General features: G+C 37.5%; 1 protein-coding gene across 6 annotated transcripts in view; it reads left to right on the forward strand.

Moving 5' to 3' along the window:
- CCSER2 (coiled-coil serine rich protein 2) overlaps positions 1-16,783 on the forward strand; it is a 61,739-nt gene that overhangs the window by 23,823 nt on the left and 21,133 nt on the right. For all 6 annotated transcript variants that reach the window (XM_014250383.2, XM_014250384.2, XM_014250385.2 and 3 more), the window contains exons 5-10: positions 3,962-4,052; positions 7,046-7,208; positions 7,825-8,011; positions 13,600-13,683; positions 14,439-14,525; positions 16,002-16,100. In XM_014250383.2, coding sequence (XP_014105858.2) covers positions 3,962-4,052; positions 7,046-7,208; positions 7,825-8,011; positions 13,600-13,683; positions 14,439-14,525; positions 16,002-16,100 — 711 coding nt within the window. The remainder of the gene's footprint in view (positions 1-3,961; positions 4,053-7,045; positions 7,209-7,824; positions 8,012-13,599; positions 13,684-14,438; positions 14,526-16,001; positions 16,101-16,783) is intronic.

Here is a 16,783-nt window from a genome sequence, read left to right on the forward strand (position 1 = left end):
TAAAGGTGGAACAAACTAATGAGGTCTGAGATCATGATTCATGGAAACAGGTAAAATGGAGTTCCTAATATTCAACACCAGTTCATGACTCCCTCAAAGCAATTGCTTTTCCTCCAAAATATCCTAACCTGGCATTGGTGCTTTGAGCTCAGACTCTTCTCAGTTCTGGTAACACTTTCTGAAATTACTGGTTTGAGGGCTTTGCATTTCTGCACTGACCTCAATGCTTGACTTAATTTTTTTTTTTTTTATTCCACTGTGTTGGAATACGTTGTGTTGTAAACTTTCAGTGGTCAACATTTTTGTGTTTAGTAGGGAGAAAATGCAAATAACTATCTATCTTCTATTTTGGGCACTTTACGTTTTACTTGGGTTTCATTATAACCTTACAATACTTAGTGCAAGAAATGGGAAAGCTGAGAATCAGGCCTCTTGCCTAGGTACAGCTGTTAAGCTAAATTGGATTCAGATTGGTTGGTGGACTGAAAAATAGCTCTTTTCAGTTTAAGAAAAAGCTTATGATGCATGTTGCATGAGGAATTTTTGGAAACTGAACTTTTTGGAAATAATATTTTAATTTATTATTAAAATATTATTTTGATTTATAATTAAATTAATCACATTAATTAATAATAAATAATATTATTAAAATATCCAGTTCATTATGGTGAACATTATTTTACAATGAAATTTGAAGTTTTGCTTCAGCAAAGGCAGCTCTTCTGCATAGAATTTCCCAGTCTTCAAACCAGTGTTCTTGATGTTATTATGCCTCTCCAGAAAAAGGTGGTGGGCTCCATGCCTTCAACAAATTGGGTTAAATCCCAAGCTGTTGTGGGTGAGCTGTTGGTGTGTGCTTGCTGAACCTGTGGTAAAACACAGCATCTGAGGACAGTCACTCCAGAAAGGATTTGCAGGACTTTGAAGTAAAATTGTTGAAAGTGATACAACACACATGTGGCCCTTTTAACCTTTTCCCTTCTCCTTATGCAGTATGGGGGTTTCTTGCTTTTGGGGTGCTGGAGTTACTCAGTTGTTAAAACAGGACTCACAGATCATCTGTCTCACCTCATGCTTTCCCTGTTCAAATGCAGGAAGCCAGCAAGGCACCACTGCCTATGCCCAGTGGAAAAGCTTTGTGGAGAGAAAGCTTGGGTACAGCGCTGTAGTTGGACCTGGGATTTCACAGTCCCAAGCTCAATATCTTCCTAGGTTGTACCAGCTTGAATATCTAGTGCTGAATCAGCCTTGTGAAAATCATACCCCTTTTAATATGCATTACTCTTTTCACCTATACAAATAGAATAGGGTTCTTCTTTTTCTGTAACTTGTAATAATTGCTGAAACATGTAATAATCTGTAGGGTTGGAGCTGATGCACTTTGAAAGAATTTTATTTCCTATTCTGTTTGAGCTAGTTGCCCTGAATCACTTCATGATGCTAATTGCTGTTAAGCACACATTATTAACTATGCTATTTCCATGCAATTACCTGCAGTTCCTTATGCAGTAGAAAGAATAACAATGAAAGTATCTAAATTTTGGTTTTTTTGACACACTAATGCACTGATGAAACTTGTACTTTATCTTATGGCTGTTTCAGGATGACATTGCTGACATCTCTTTGTATATTGTTTCCCAAGTAGCTCACAGGGACAAATGCTCAAAGTGCATTCACACATGGCCTGGTGATTACAAAGTCTTGGTATTTGCAGTTGTGGGTTTTTTTCTGTAGCGTGGAGTTTCCTTTCCTCAGTGTGGTGAAGAATGTGTAATTAGGGAAGCATAATGAAATGTACTGTTGACAGGAAAGTATGTCTGGAATCTCAAATACTGACCTTCTATGACACCATTAGATTTCCAAAGCTCTTCAAAGATAGTAAGGTGGCTTATCTAGGTTTATTAGTAAACATTCTGGTATATTGTGTTTTTGTATTGTGCATTTTTAAATGCATTTGCACAGCAATGGCAAAGCTTTTCCACTTTCTTTTGTGTTTGTGGCCACTGTTTCCATTTTGTCATGCTCATTAAAGTTCTTGCAGTAGAAAAACATAGTGCTTTTTCACACTAATTTGGAAGATGAAAGCATGGCATAGAAATAATTTATCAACTAGCAAACTGAAACTGCCTCTCAAGCATGCCTGTTTTTTGCAGAATTGTTTGAAAAAATATACGTTAATTCAAAAACTCCTGGTTCCTGGAAAAATGTAAATAAATGGAAGCAAAAGTAGTAAAAGTATACAGGCATTTTGTTGTCCCAATTATTAAATCCATGTTTCCTTTAAATGGCTTCCATTTTTTTGTGAAGCTTTCCTATGGTTGGATTTTTTACTATTCCCAATGCCTTGCTGTGTAGGTTTACCTGTTTTTTTTCCTGTAAATGCATAGAATGCTATTTGTTGACAAAGCAGTTCAGAAAAGCAGGTGGTTTTGTCTCAAGTATTCCATCTTTCCTTTATATTGCTCATATTTTACAAAGTGCATATTGTTTTCATCTCACACTCTCTTAAGTCAATAAATAACTTGCCCTGCAGAAATGCAAAATGTTAAAAGTGTTACAACCCAACCCCCTGCTTAATCTTAAAATATTCTTAGCTTTTGTCACCATTTATAATGAAGTAAGTAGTGCTTTGTGAGTGCTGTAGGAACGTTGCTGAAGAACAGCTGGAGCAACATTTCAGACAAATGCCTGTTAATGTTCTTTCTTTTCACCTGTGCATTTGTGACAAAGCAAATCTAACAAATGATAGCCATCAAAGGGGTGGCTTTTCTAGGGAATATTGTTGTGCAGTGAGTTCATATCCAGTATTCACTTAAGTATTTAATGATCACGTTACTATGAGAGAAAATTAAAAACACTTATTTGACCTAATATTTGGTAAATTATTCAATATTGGTGCCAGGCATCACCTTTAGGGGTAGCCAGTAAACCTAAGGAAAAATCTGTGTTTCTGCTATTAGGAAAGAGGCCAGTTTGAGGTGCCTGAGTCTGGTCTCAGGCCTTAAAGGCATGACTTTTACTGGGAACTCAGGAGCTGGAGCTGGATATCCATAGGAGTTCCTTCAGGCCTGCTTTGTGTGGTAGTCACTTGGTGCTAATAAGTTTTGTTTTCTTGGAGTAATGGAGTGAAAGGGTGTCTGGGTTCTCTGCCCAGGCTGCTGTGGCTGTCTAGCAGCACTGGCAGTGTCTGACTGCACTGTGAGCTGGGTGTTCCACAGCCATGACCTCCTCAGTTTCTCCTCCTCTTGCTATTCTTAAAGCAAAAGGGGTCAGTCTCTGTTACACTGACTGGGCTTGCCCTCATTGCAGTCCTTTAATATAGCTGACTATATTTAATATGTGTAATTCGTTTAGCACTAACACTTCATAGCATTTTCCTTGTGCCATTAGCATACCTGTGCAATGTCATGCTTTATTAGTCCATTTAGGAACAGCTTTATATGAACCACAATCTGAAAGGCAAAAAAGAAGAGTTTGGTGCTCATAATAGCGTATTTGGAGCTTTGTTATCCCAGAAAGTCAAGATAACACAGGTTTCCCTCACTTCCTTTCAGTGATTTCATGATGAGAGGTGAAATAAGGGGATTTAACATCATCTCTTCACAAAGTTGTTTTTAAATTCCAAGTAAACAAAGTAGTTGAGTTTCAAAATGCTTCTGACTGTGGAGAAAGCAGAATATTAATGAATAAAAAAGTCTTCAGAGTCTTCCATAGGCATCAGGCAGAAAAATGTTTTAATCCATCTTTGTTTCATCTGGCACTGTTACTGTGTCACATTAGCAGAGGTGTAATGGTTGTTTGTATATAAGGTCTCAAATAAAGCTGATTGTCACTGCTGAGGAGAGGAGGCTGCTGGTAACGTTGGATATGTGCACAATAAAAATGTAACAAAGCTTTTTGTTATGGTGGGATAAATGAAGTGTCATGGAACCAGCTGTATCTCACTTTTCCTTTTTTGCAGGATATCTTAAATAATCTTGATTCATGTGATCTTGAAGATGATGATCTCATGCTTGATGTGGACCTGCCTGAGGACCCACCTCGTGACAAAGGTAAGTAAGGCAGCCAAGCAATCTCACTATGAAACTACTTCATGGACTTAAGAGACTTTTGAGTTGCTTTGTTTTGACTCTTGACTTATGAAGTCAATGCACTCTTCAAAATGGGGTGTTTTTGTTTTTTTTAAGGAATAGCTCTTTCTTTTGTGAAATACGGGGAGATATTTCTGTTTTCCCAAGTACAACTCTTATGTTTGAGAAATTCTGAATATAGAAATGTACTGCCTTGAATAAAAGTGCAACCCTGTTTCACACTGTTTTCTTCTTAAAATTATTTCTATAGAATTAATTTCAGAGTTTTAAGTTAATCTTTCAGTTTCATGTTTCAGCTATATTTGAAGATGCTGGGACTGTATTTTCTTTTTTAACTTTGGTGAATGACAGTGTAATTCTTTGAGATAATTGTTTTCTTCTCCAAAATGACAGTATCTCCTAATAGATGTGCATACACTTCAGGGTAGCAGAAGATGTAAAATTTAAGATATGTGTTTTCAAATTGTGTTTTATGTGTTCTTGCTTTCAGTGAAGGTACTAGCAGACTTTTCACTGAGAAGACAGAGGTGCCTAGATGCCCCTGAAATGGAACAAATCCAGAATAGAATAAACCTTGTAAAGGAAATTACAGCTGCACTTTCTTAAATCTCAGACTGGAAAAGTTTGAGGCATTTGCTTTGTCCTGAGCTACTCATAGGATGATGAGTATTATTATTATGATTATTATGAGCTGTTGTTATATGAATATGGGTATTAGTTTTACCTCAAAGTTCAGTGGAGGCTGGTCTGTCTTCAAATGAACAGAAACACTGAATGTGGAGCACTGTCAGGCCCTGCCCTGTGCAAACAGGCACTGAAAGGAAGAGGGCTTTACTTATTTTGTGTAGCATTCAGCTGCTTGCTGAATGTGGGGGAAATTCAGGGGTTTTTGAGAGCACCTCTGAGTTATTTGGGTGAAGACTCCTGTGTGTATGTTAGATATGAAGCCAAATTTACAGTAAATGAAGCACAGTTTTCCATCTACCACAACGGTGGTGCATCATGTTTTAATGTTATGTCGTATGATGCGCACTACTTAATCTTTTAAACCTTAGAATGAGTTTTTCAAACTGCTTGTGTGAAATGATTGAGAACATTGCAAGTATGCAGCTTTTCAATCCTGACAGGTATGAATTTTTTACTTTTTTACTCAGTTAATTTTCCAGAATGGGTAACAATGCGAGCCTAAGGCATATTCTTTCAATAGGGGTAATTTAATTTTGTTGGGGAAAAAGTAAGGAACAATTTTAAAGGGTAGATCAATTTCTCCTAAGTTTCCTTGTTTATATGAAACATGCACTGCATTTGCATTAGTAATTCCGTTAAAAATTACTAATTTAAAAATTGCTAGAAGGGCATGTTTCTAAAGGTGAATGTTTGTCACAAAAACATTAAAAGCTAGTTAATGCTACTTCTGACTTTTTTTTAGAGGTTGGATTTCCTTATAAAACTAATCTTGCATAAACTGGGTATCTCTGCTATTTATCTTGAAAATTCTGTATTTTCAGCAAAGGGGACCTGAAAAGAAGAATTCAAAAGCCACCTCCAGGTTTCCCTGATTGTAAACATGAGCACTTGAAAAAGCAAAACTTCTTGGTTAATCTCCACCTGTCTTTACTCAGTGTTGCAATGTTTACTTTTCCAAAGCTGAAAATCATAATTGCTTGTAAACTTACTGAGAGTTTATTTTGTTGCTAATTTTCATGTGTTATGAGCTGTAGAAAGGTGCTGCTAAAGGAAAATAAATCTGTTAAGGTGAATAAGTTTATTTTATTATGCAATTTTTTTGGTTATTTGCTAGGTGAATTGTAGGTATGAGTACTTGTTCTAGTAATGTTTAAGAGCACTTTTTGCCAACACTTTTTCCATAATTATGTGTGACTTCACTGACGTCAGCCTCCTAAGACTTTCCAGGTCCTCAGAAACTCTCCTGGTTTCACTTTGGAGCCTGGGATGCCGTTTGGCCACTATTTATAGAAACAGTTCTAGCTCCACAAGTATGCAGGGAGTGAGGAGGGCAGTGTAAATCACGGGGTGACGCTGGGCTGGCTCCCAGCCCCGCGCAGGCTGGGAACCCAGCAAGAAGGAGGGCCTGGTTGGGAGCCTTGTGCGCAGCAGGGCTGAGGGGGCAGCCGGCAAACACCGCTCCCTTGTGTGGAGCTGCTCCGTGAAAGGACTCACAATGTGAGAGAAAACTCCTTGGGTAAGTGAAGGACAAAGTGTGGGGGCAGAATAGCGGCTCAGGACTGGTTTTGCCGGGTCTGACTGCTCGGGTAGAAGTTGTTTTGGCTTTCTCTCGGTCGTTTCCGGGCTGTTGCCAAATTTAGCGTTTGTTCCCGTAAGACATTTGTGGAATTCCTGTGGCTTTGCAGAAGTTGGTGTTTTAAAGAGATTATTTGGTTTCCTTGTTTTAAATCATGCTGGTTATCCAGGTAAATACAGATTAAATGTCTCTGAATCTGAAAACAAAACAAGGTGAATAGGACGAGGTGTATCTGTGTTTTAAGTAATGAAACTGTTTTCTTTTGCAATGCACTACTGGTCTTTTTTCACAATGTTGTCTTTCTGTGTTTGTGTGTTGTTAGAACTTGTTAAAGGCCTGGAGATACCATCAGTAAGAAAGACAGGAAATGGTTACTTTTAAATTTCTACCATAATGTCTACCTCCTCCAAATGATTTTCTATTTAAACTGGAAATACTGTAAAGCTGGATTCTTTAGTTGCTGCTACAGGTTGCTTTTAGTCTTGTGACAAGTTTATATTTTAATAAAAATGTGACATTGTTGCAGAAGTCTGCTTGACACTTCTAAAATGCATACTGTTTTGCATCAGTTAAAAAAAAACAAACCCCACAGACTTTACAGTGCATCTGTTACCAGCACATAGTTAATATTTTATTTGCAAGGTCCTGGGAACAAGTCTTACAATTTTTTTTAACATTATGCTCTCTGTAGAGGAATGTGAGAATATGAGCCGCTATGACAGACAAGACAGAAATGCGAGACAACATCAAGAGGGATTCTGGAAAAGAGCACCACAGCAGCGATGGAATACACAGGAGCACTATCATCTTGGCCATACTGACCATTATATCCATGGTAAAAATGATTTGAACAGGTAAAGCACTTTTCTATATCCTCACAAACATTTTAAAGTACCAGTGAGCAATTCCTTTTTGGCACTAGGGGGTCTCAAGTGATACTGAGTACAACATTTTCAGAATAGTTTTATGTCTGAGTGGAAGCACCACTGAGGGTTATAACAATTTCTTTTCAAAACTTAAGCTTTTGTTTTCTTTCCAAGTACTTGTTGCTCATGTTGATACAGTATTACACATATTGATTAAAATACCATGTATGTTCCATGGAAAACCATTGCAATATCTTACTACTTGCATTTTGTGAGTTTGGACAGCTTTTTGCAGTTTAATTTGTTGGTAAAATAAATGTAACCTTATAGTCCTTAAGGGTTGAATGACAGTTTATAGAAACTGTCTGAACTAACTGGCTTTAGGGTACTGTAGTTTATAGTGTGAGAGAGGTCTCTGGGAATGGAAAGGAAAACTCTGTATTTAAGTGAAATAGCATTGACATTTTCTGATTTATTAATTTACTTTCTGCTGTGTGCCACAGTATGTAAGTATAGGCTGTGTTGCATAACACTTTGGTTTTTACCAAATTCTGCCTAGCTCCAGTTTGTCATCTCTGTGTTTTTCTGTTTTGGATTTCTTTAGGGGTTCAAACTACCTGGAGCCTGCTGTGGGTCCCCTGGAGAGCTACGGAGCGGGCAGCGGTTACCAGGCGCCGCGGGCGCTGGCAGAGAACACGGTGATGCTGGATGAGATGACCCTGCGGCACATGGTGCAGGACTGCACCGCTGTCAAAACCCAGCTCCTCAAACTCAAGAGGCTGCTGCACCAGGTGAGCTGTCTGCAGGGACTAAAGCAGTAAAATAAACTGGGGACTGGGCCTAGATGGGCTGATGTTCTGTTTGGCCGCATTCCGATATTGGTATTTCATTTGTACATTGAATTACAAAGTTCCAGAAAGTGACTATACCTTTTATTGCTGTTTCCAACGGTACCTTTCTTCTTTGTCAGCATTTTGCTGACTACAAAACATGCTAAATACTAACTTTTAATATATATTTGATATTAAATTTTACTTCTCTGAAGAAATGTCAAATTAAAAAAGAAAATCAGTGGATGTGAAAACTAGCTTTTATCCAGTAAGATTCAGAAAAGCTGGGAATTAAAAAAAAATTTGAAAAATATTGATCCCATTGATCAAACTTGCATTCAGCAAGTCAGTGCTAATAGCTTTTTCTTAAGGCTTTGTTTTCCTCATTCTTTTCATCTCTTCTGTGTGTTTTGACAAGAAGCTTAGCAAATCCTACTGGGTCATCTCTATAGGAAGTGTTCAAATATAACCTTTCTATGTTATGAAATTGTCATCAGCTTTCAGGGAGCTTTTTCAATGCACCTCAAAACTTGGCAAGTTGTGGGAGTTGGTAAACTGCTAAATGACTCAGCAGAAGTATGGCATTTCAGCTACAGAAATTCCTTTGTTACCATCATAAAGAACAGTCTGTGAGACTTTCTTTGGGGGTATATACAGATTAGCATTGTAAAGAGTTTGTGTGATGTTGTCTTCTAATACTGGATTCATTGCTGTTCTTTTCTAATAGGATAATGTAATGAAAATAAGTCTGTGTCTTAAAACAAAAAGTGAATCAACCTTGAGGCTAAGTCAAGAGCACAATTGTTCCTTTTAGAAATGTGAGCATTTGCTTCCTGTGCTGAGATGTATTTTTGATTTTGTCAGGGGAAAAACAATTGTAACAAAAATAATGCAATGTCAGAAGGGGAAGGTAATGTCTGAGTGGTGGGCTGCATAAACTGTGCTCCCCTACAGCCCAGGCATTAATACACAGGTAGCAGGGAACCTTATCTAGGGCTTTTAATGCCTTTAACACAAGGACAGTTTGGCAACTTGATGGATGATCTGTGTGTGTTGTTCATGGTATAAAGGCTTGCACATTACAGCCAAGTGGTGTGTGGCCCTGCAGAGTGTATTGTGTAAAATCTTGATCTAGTTTATAGCAGCCAGCTTGCAGAATAAAAACCTTGGCTCAAGCAGCTTAGAGTAACTTTTTAAATAACTTAAATGCACAGAATGAAGCAGTTACTCTTAATATGTTAATTTTTGAAAATTTGCTCCTTGTCTTGACAAATGCCTGATCTTTTCTCCCTGTGAGTTTAGTAATAACAAGTATTATTCTTCCCTTCAAACTTTGTCAGGCATACTTGGCTGTATTTTCATGACGTAAACCAATCCTGTTTTGATTTCACCGCTTCCAAAACTCATTACTGGACTGCTGAATACTTATTCTACTCTCCTGTGTATTATCCAGTCTTGTAATTGAAGAACATGAATAGTAATGTAAAAGTAAATTAGCCCACTACAGAGGGGGAAACTTCAGACCTTTACTAGCTTAATTTGCTAAACAATTAGGGCAGAACTTGTATGAAATATTTTTTCATTATATAAGGTGTTAAGCCTTTACTGTAAACATCGAGCTTCATACTAACAGGAATAAGTAAAAATACCACAATTCTTTTTTACTTCTTGAACAGAAATTTAGTTTTGAAAACAAGTAGTTGAACTTTAGCATTTTGAACTCTGAGCTAGGACTAGATCACAGGCAGCTTCTTTCAAAATATGAAAAATCAAGGTACAAAGTCAATTGCTTTCAAACTCCAGTTTATTATGGGAGCAGTTCTACTAGCTCCACCAATATTACACATTTAAGTGTATATGTTGCCTTTCTTGAGTTGTGACATTCAGCAATAATATTTAATTTGGATAGGCAGAAACAGAGCTGTAGTCAGGACTTAGGCATGAGGACGCAGAGGAGCAGTTACAGTAAAATAGGAAGAGTTAGTTATTAAATTCGGTTTTATACAATTATGTAATCAGCTGTAGCATGACTTAGTGTAGAGCACAGCATGTAATGAATGTGTACCTAGCAGATTCCTGGGGAGACTTAATGTGCTGTACTGGATTCATTGCTGTGACTGGAACTCACATAACTGGATATAAATTAGCTGGAGTATTGCTAGCAACATAGCTGTGGCAGTGTTGGTGCTGCATTCCCAGTTCAGCTTGGAAAAATAAATAGCTATTTGAGTACCAGAGTCTTGGCTGAGCTCTGTGTGACCAGGATAACAGTGGCAGCAGTACACATGCTGGCTGCTTACTCCTCACACACTGCCATCTTCCTGTGCCTTCAAACACTGAAATCAGCAATAGGAGTCTCTCTCATACAGAATTTAGAAAATTTTAACAGTAGCGAGTATAACATTCTCTGACTTAGTAATGTTACACTAAGCTGTATGGACTGACAAATGTAGCTTGTTCTTGTACTAAACGCAGCGGTATTTACAGAGAGGTGTACTGCTGGAGAGTGTTCTCTCTTTAATGCTTAACTGGAGTGCTAACTTTGTATTGTAAGAAGAAAGTGTTTTGAAAGTCTAATTCTAGTAATAATTGATATTTAAATGTTAATGCCTCTTAAACATTGACTAAGGTATTTCATTTGCATGCTCATTAAGAAATAAGTTTTCTTCTGATCTTAACAATTTCTTCCTCCTCCTCCTCAATTAATATTATAAACTTGCTGCTCTGGGGGGAAGCTAATGTGTTAATACAGTTTTAAATAAGGTTGTTCTGTTTCTGTTGCGCTGGATCCTTTGATCTTGGCAAGCATTGACCATCCTCTGTGGTAACCCAGCAATGACTTGAAACCACCTCAGATCAGCACTTGCTGCTGTTGTAGGCAAGAATGAAACATGAAGTATTTCACAGAACTGTGAGATCTGCGAAGTTCTTTTTTCTGTGGGAGGCAGGTTTTATAAAAAATGTTTCATTTCAGCTTATCTTTTGTGAATGGAAATGAAGTTCTATTTTTCAAGCACAGATCTTCACTGTAACTTATCAGATACGGCCTATTTGTATGAAGAGGTATGAATGAAAACATGATCCATGTAGTGCAAAGTTGTTAAATGCATCAGTACATTTTCCTGAGGCTTTAGATCAGTTAGTCCCTTGTGTACCTTTGAAATACATATTCATTGTGTTCTTTTCTTTTGGCATCTGGTAAGATCCACAAGAGAGATTCATCTTTGTTTATGAGAAGCCTGAAGCTGAGAAAGAAACAGACTTACAGAATAAAAAGTTGTTTATGTGTCATGCATTATGTTGTATAAGTTGCCCCTACAATTATTTTTTTTTACTAGCCACAAAATAGTTCACCTCAGTGACTTAATTGTGCTTGAAAGAAACAGAGCCAAAAGAGATGAACAAACAATAGCAAATCTGTCGCTAGAGGACATGAAGTAGAAAGCAGGGGTTCAATATCGCAGCAGCTGAGATTTCATTTCCAGGAGGCAGAAGCCTTTATTTTGGGGTTTTCAACCCTTTTAAGGGTTCCCTTATAAGGTGTTCCAATACAGGTTAACTTGATTGGTACAAGGAGCAACACCTCTCTCATCCCATTGGTGGGACAAGAGAAAAAACATCTCAGAACATCTGTGTCAGTGTTTTGAGAGCTAAAATCTTATTTACACAACAGTCCTTGACAGAGAAAAGTTTCCCAAAAGACTTTCCTTTGGGAAACAGATCAGCCACTGAGCCTGAAACCCTCTCAGGTTCAGAAAATCATGTCCACACAAGTCAAACTGGCAAATTTTAGGTTTAAGCCATTGTTGAACTGTCAGTTTGTTGCTGTGACAGTGTTTGGCAGTGGGCAGTGAGATTGACGTGGCCTGGGTAAAACTGCACTCAGAACGCCAAGCAGGCAGCAGGTGGGTAGCACCCTCTGCTTGATAGCCACTTAACACCACTTTAGTTTGCATCATTATAGAAATGCCATTAGCAAAGGAGCAAAGGTTCAGGTGAGTGATTTGTACTGAATAAAACTTGGAATTGAGAATCAAAACTTAGACGGTGGTAAAAATTCAGAAGACCCTGATAAACTTGCCACTGCTCTGGATAAGTGATTATACCCAAATAAATAATGCATTCTGTTACTGTAAAAATGTTAGAGGTAGCAGTTTTTTATATTGCCTTTTGTAGTGTGATATGCAGTGTGGTGATACCTTTATAAAGTTTATTGTATTTTAACCAAAAGACTTAAAGCATATATTCTCTCTAGGTTTACAAATTTGATGATATTTTGGCATACTTAGTATTATTTCTAGCCTACCAAAAATAGCATGTGCATATAATGAGGTAATTTTTTTTGTAATTCTATCATCTCTTTGGTAATTCTGATATCTTCTTTTTTGTACAAGTATGGCTCCAGGATTTCCCATTTCATTTTAGCAATATAATTAGCAAGAAACAAAAAAGCACATCAAGACAGATTTCATAAATTAATCAAATGGGGGCTTGAGTTCCTACTGATAGTGTTGAACTGTTTCTTTTCCCGTTGTGCTGTGTTCTCTATGCGTGTACTGAGATAATTACGACAGTGATGAGGGAATTGCTGTGGATGACCTTTGTCCCTGCTTTGCTGGTGAAAGAGTCAGGTGTAACACAGGCCTGGAGTACTGATTTAAATCTTTGGGGAGTGTGTGACATACTAACCTTCTTTGCAATTAGGTCTTCATTTGTTGTTGTGGAATATCTTACTGCTCCACTTGCTTGCATTTTAATAGCAGTAAAAGGTATATTGGAGGTGCACAGCTTTGAAAAGCCATGCAAGATACTTTTGTTTGAAATAGTTTGTCTTGTTTTGTACTTTTTCCCATTCCCATGATGACTCTTCCATAATTGTAACTGTGACCAAATGTATGTTCCCTTTGTGCGTATTTGTTTGAATCATTGCTTAAAATAAAATGTTGGTGAAATTTGTTAACTGGGAATACAATATAAATATGTAAAAAAAATTGTTAAACTGTAATTCTAGGATTCTAATTGCACTTTTTCTCTAGCATTTTAGAAATGTTTTGAACTAAATAACGTTTGTGTTTTTATGGTATTACTGTGCAGATTATTTCAAAGCACTCTGTTAGAACTTGTCCATAACATGGAGTATAAACTCCTGCTTCATCAGTCTTTCACTTGCTGGCCATGGGCCTGGAAAGGACAAACGGCGACTTGAGCATTGAATATAGCTGAGTGTTGGACAGTATAAACTTGACTGTTCTCAAAATTAACAGTCTATTTATATAAAAGCCCAAGAAACAAACAAAAAACAAACAAGCAAAACCCAAAACAAAAATAAATACCTCCATAATAACCAAACCAAAACATCACCAAAAAAACATGAGATGTAACATTGTATCAAATTATGGAAATTAAATATAAGTGTCTGTAGGGTGGCCCTTACCTTGGGCATTGTACACAGGCTGCAGCAAGGGAGGCTTTCCTACGGGGAGGAAAAAGGAAACTTGCTGTTTCAACAAGTAATTCAAACTTGTATTCTTGTTTTTGTCCCCTGGTAGAATGATGAAAATGTGTCATTCCAGGACATCACATTCTCAGTTCCATCAAGTCCAGAACCACAAGAACCTGAGTCAACTTTTAAGGTAAATTACATTGATTAAGGAATAAGAGATGCCAGCCTGTTTATGTTTAGAAAGCACACCCAGAGTCTGTATGTTACTGAAGTACTGCTTCTTTCTTTTTTTAAATGCTAACCTAGGTGAACCCCACAAAGTCAGTGGCAAGTTTATTGTTTTAGAATGGGTTATTAAAGGCAGAAGAAATCACAATTGGTATTACAAATGGGATCATCTTTCATAGTTGCAGACTGGTAGTGTTGTATTTTCTGTGGTGGTAAGGTTTTGTAGCATTGCTTGGCTCTTACTGTAAAATCACTATACAAAGATCACTAATTCTGTATTTATGGGAGGGAAGCAGTGCTTACTAGAAATATAACAGGGCTATAAATACTTCATGAGGTTGAAGAACACTTAAAATGTAATGCTTGTTCTGAGTTCAGTAATTTCTGTTTTTGATAAATAGGACGTCAGGTAGTGTTTGCTAACTAGGCATGTTCAGCTACATAATGTCACTTGTTTGCACAGCAGGTGAATTACTGCTGCAAAAATGCAGCTGATTTACTTACCCTGGAAATTTAGTGGGTCAGCTGAATTTGGCGTCTTAAAGGACTTCTAGTCAAATTTCTTCACTCTTTAGCCTGTGTGCCTGCAGCCCCTCTCTCTGTGTGACTGGGAGGAGGAAAGCATGTTCTGTGTCACTGCCATACCTGCAGGCATGTCCTGTAGGGGTGTTGCTTTAGATCATGCAGTCCTTATAGGAAACCACTGTTCTGTTGCAGATGGATGATCTGCTGAACGAGATCAGGCAGCTTAAAGATGAACTGAGGAAAAAGGATGAAACAATCAACCAATTAGAGCAACAGCTTGTAAGTATAATCCAAAATGTTTTGCAAAATCCCAGATATGCACTGCAGAGTGCAACTTCAATAGGCAGTACTGATGAAGGCTTTAAGAGAGCTTAGCTATTATTTTCCTGCACTTTCACTGTAACAAAGGTAGGTTTCAGTTCCCAGTTGTGCTCCTGGGATCTTCAATTCCATAATCTGGTCATGATTTTGTGTGGTACTAAGCAAGGATGTTTATAATGCTGTTGAAAGTATTTAATTTCCAAAACAGTTTTGAACATAAAATTCCAGAAGCTGTTCAAAAGTAACAGTGAAGAAAAGATAAGGCTACACTTAAAGTATTTTAAAAATGGACAAGGATTGGGCCATTCTGCTTAAAGTTTTTGTTACTCTTTTTTTTGGGTTTTTTTATCCTTCTCCTTTCCTCTACTGTCCATTATCTTAATAAAGCATTACACCATAGAATTCAAAGCTGAGCAAGGTAGTATTCTAAGTTGATTCTAAGTAGGTTTACAATACAGAACAACTTTAACAGTCAGATTAAATCTGCCAACTAAGAACAAGTTGTGGGGGCACTTCATCATAAATCAGGTTCAGGGAGACACAAGGCCTCAAGCAAAAGTCACATGTGCCTTTTACCTTTTTGCTCTTGTTTTGAGTTTGGATTTTGCCGTGTATGTTTTTGCATTTGGTTCTGGTAAATTCTGCTGTGACAATTCTTGTAAAATAGCCCCACATTTTCAGGCCATTTCAAGCTACAGCAAGGTCCTACAGGCAGGGTAGATGAGATGTCACGAGGTGCACAGCATACATATTTATTATAGCTGGCAACAATACTTGTGTCACCATAATCTCTAATGAAATGTTAAACATGTGCTTTTGTAGGCATGTGCAGTAAAACTGAGTTGTGGCCTTCATCCTCTCCCTCTCTGGCTTGGGAACATTCCCTCTAAAACAAAACTGAAAGATGAAGATTTGGCATTTGCTCTGCTGTTTAAACAGCAGAATCCTAGATCACACCATACCAAACCAAATTACCTTGTTTGTTAGCATTTTGCAGTAAGTGTTGGGTTTTGCATACACTTAGTCCTGCTCTTGACAATCAGCCAAAAGTCCTTGAAGGAAGTTTCTCCTTCCCTGCTGTCATGGACCTGATTTCTGGTGTAACCTGGAACTGGTGCAGCAGACTAACTCTGCTATAGAGACAGGCAAAACTTCACATTTGTAATGACTGAAAGATGACTTGAAGAACTCAGAGCTTTGGAAGTTTAAGTAAAAAAACTCTGTCCAAAAGTCAATATTTATTCAGGGTTACTTCTCAATATCCTTTGGGAAAAGCAGCAGTTTGCAGCACTGGAAATAGTGGTTTCTACAGTTTAATCATATTGTGCTCTACAGTCAAGTCATACATGATGTTTGAACACTGGGCCTTGTGGGCTCAGTTGGTTAATTTCTAACTAATTCTTGTTTCTTTTTCTCTTTTTTGGGGTGATTAAGGCCACTCGATGTAACTGCCAGAAGGACAGTCAAAAACCTCCAGGGGCAGTGCGTGCCTGTGCTGATAAATTCACGCAAACCTCCTGGAGGAGGAGTTCTGTGAGTAAAGTGGGCCCTTCATGCTCGGGTACCTCTTTCTGCCTTTCATTCTCCACTTCTGTAACCTTGGCTCCCACACCAAGTCAGCCTTGTTTAAGAGATTCTGTGCTGTGTGTGAGTAGTGTCCTTCCTGCTGGGCAGCACTTGCATTCTTTTGCAGCCCTATTATGTAAACAAATATTACAAACATTTATTTTCAATAATTCAACTTTAGAAATCTTCTCTTTGAATAATCACCATTTGCAGTATTTAAGTTACAGTCAATCCAAACTGTATATCTAGTCACACTTACGAGATTTTCTTATATCCTGACTTCAAAGTCATAGGTATCTCTTTGGGATTTTTCCTGGTCAAATTTTCCTTGTTGATGTTTTCATGTTTTTGAGGAAAAGAAACAGTGTATTCTAAGTTTCGATGCAAAAGTTAATATTGTTTAATATTTCTTCTTATTATTTTTTATAATTAATTCGAATAATTTGAATAATTAAAAAAATAATTGTGTTAAAATCACTTTGACAAAAGACATCTTCATTCCCATATGTTGTTGCATGGATCACATTTGTTTCCACTGTGTACAATTTACATTCTTCATGAAACACCAATAGAATATTTAAGATGGGCGAGGGACAACATATTTGAAATTATATGATAAGAAGAAATTACTTTTGCTAAACAAAGCTTTT

Source organism: Pseudopodoces humilis, chromosome 9 (genome assembly GCF_049639895.1).
Source record: "Pseudopodoces humilis isolate 2021_Gansu_Grassland_sample_001 chromosome 9, ASM4963989v1, whole genome shotgun sequence".
In the NCBI taxonomy this organism is placed as follows: Eukaryota; Metazoa; Chordata; class Aves; order Passeriformes; family Paridae; genus Pseudopodoces; species Pseudopodoces humilis.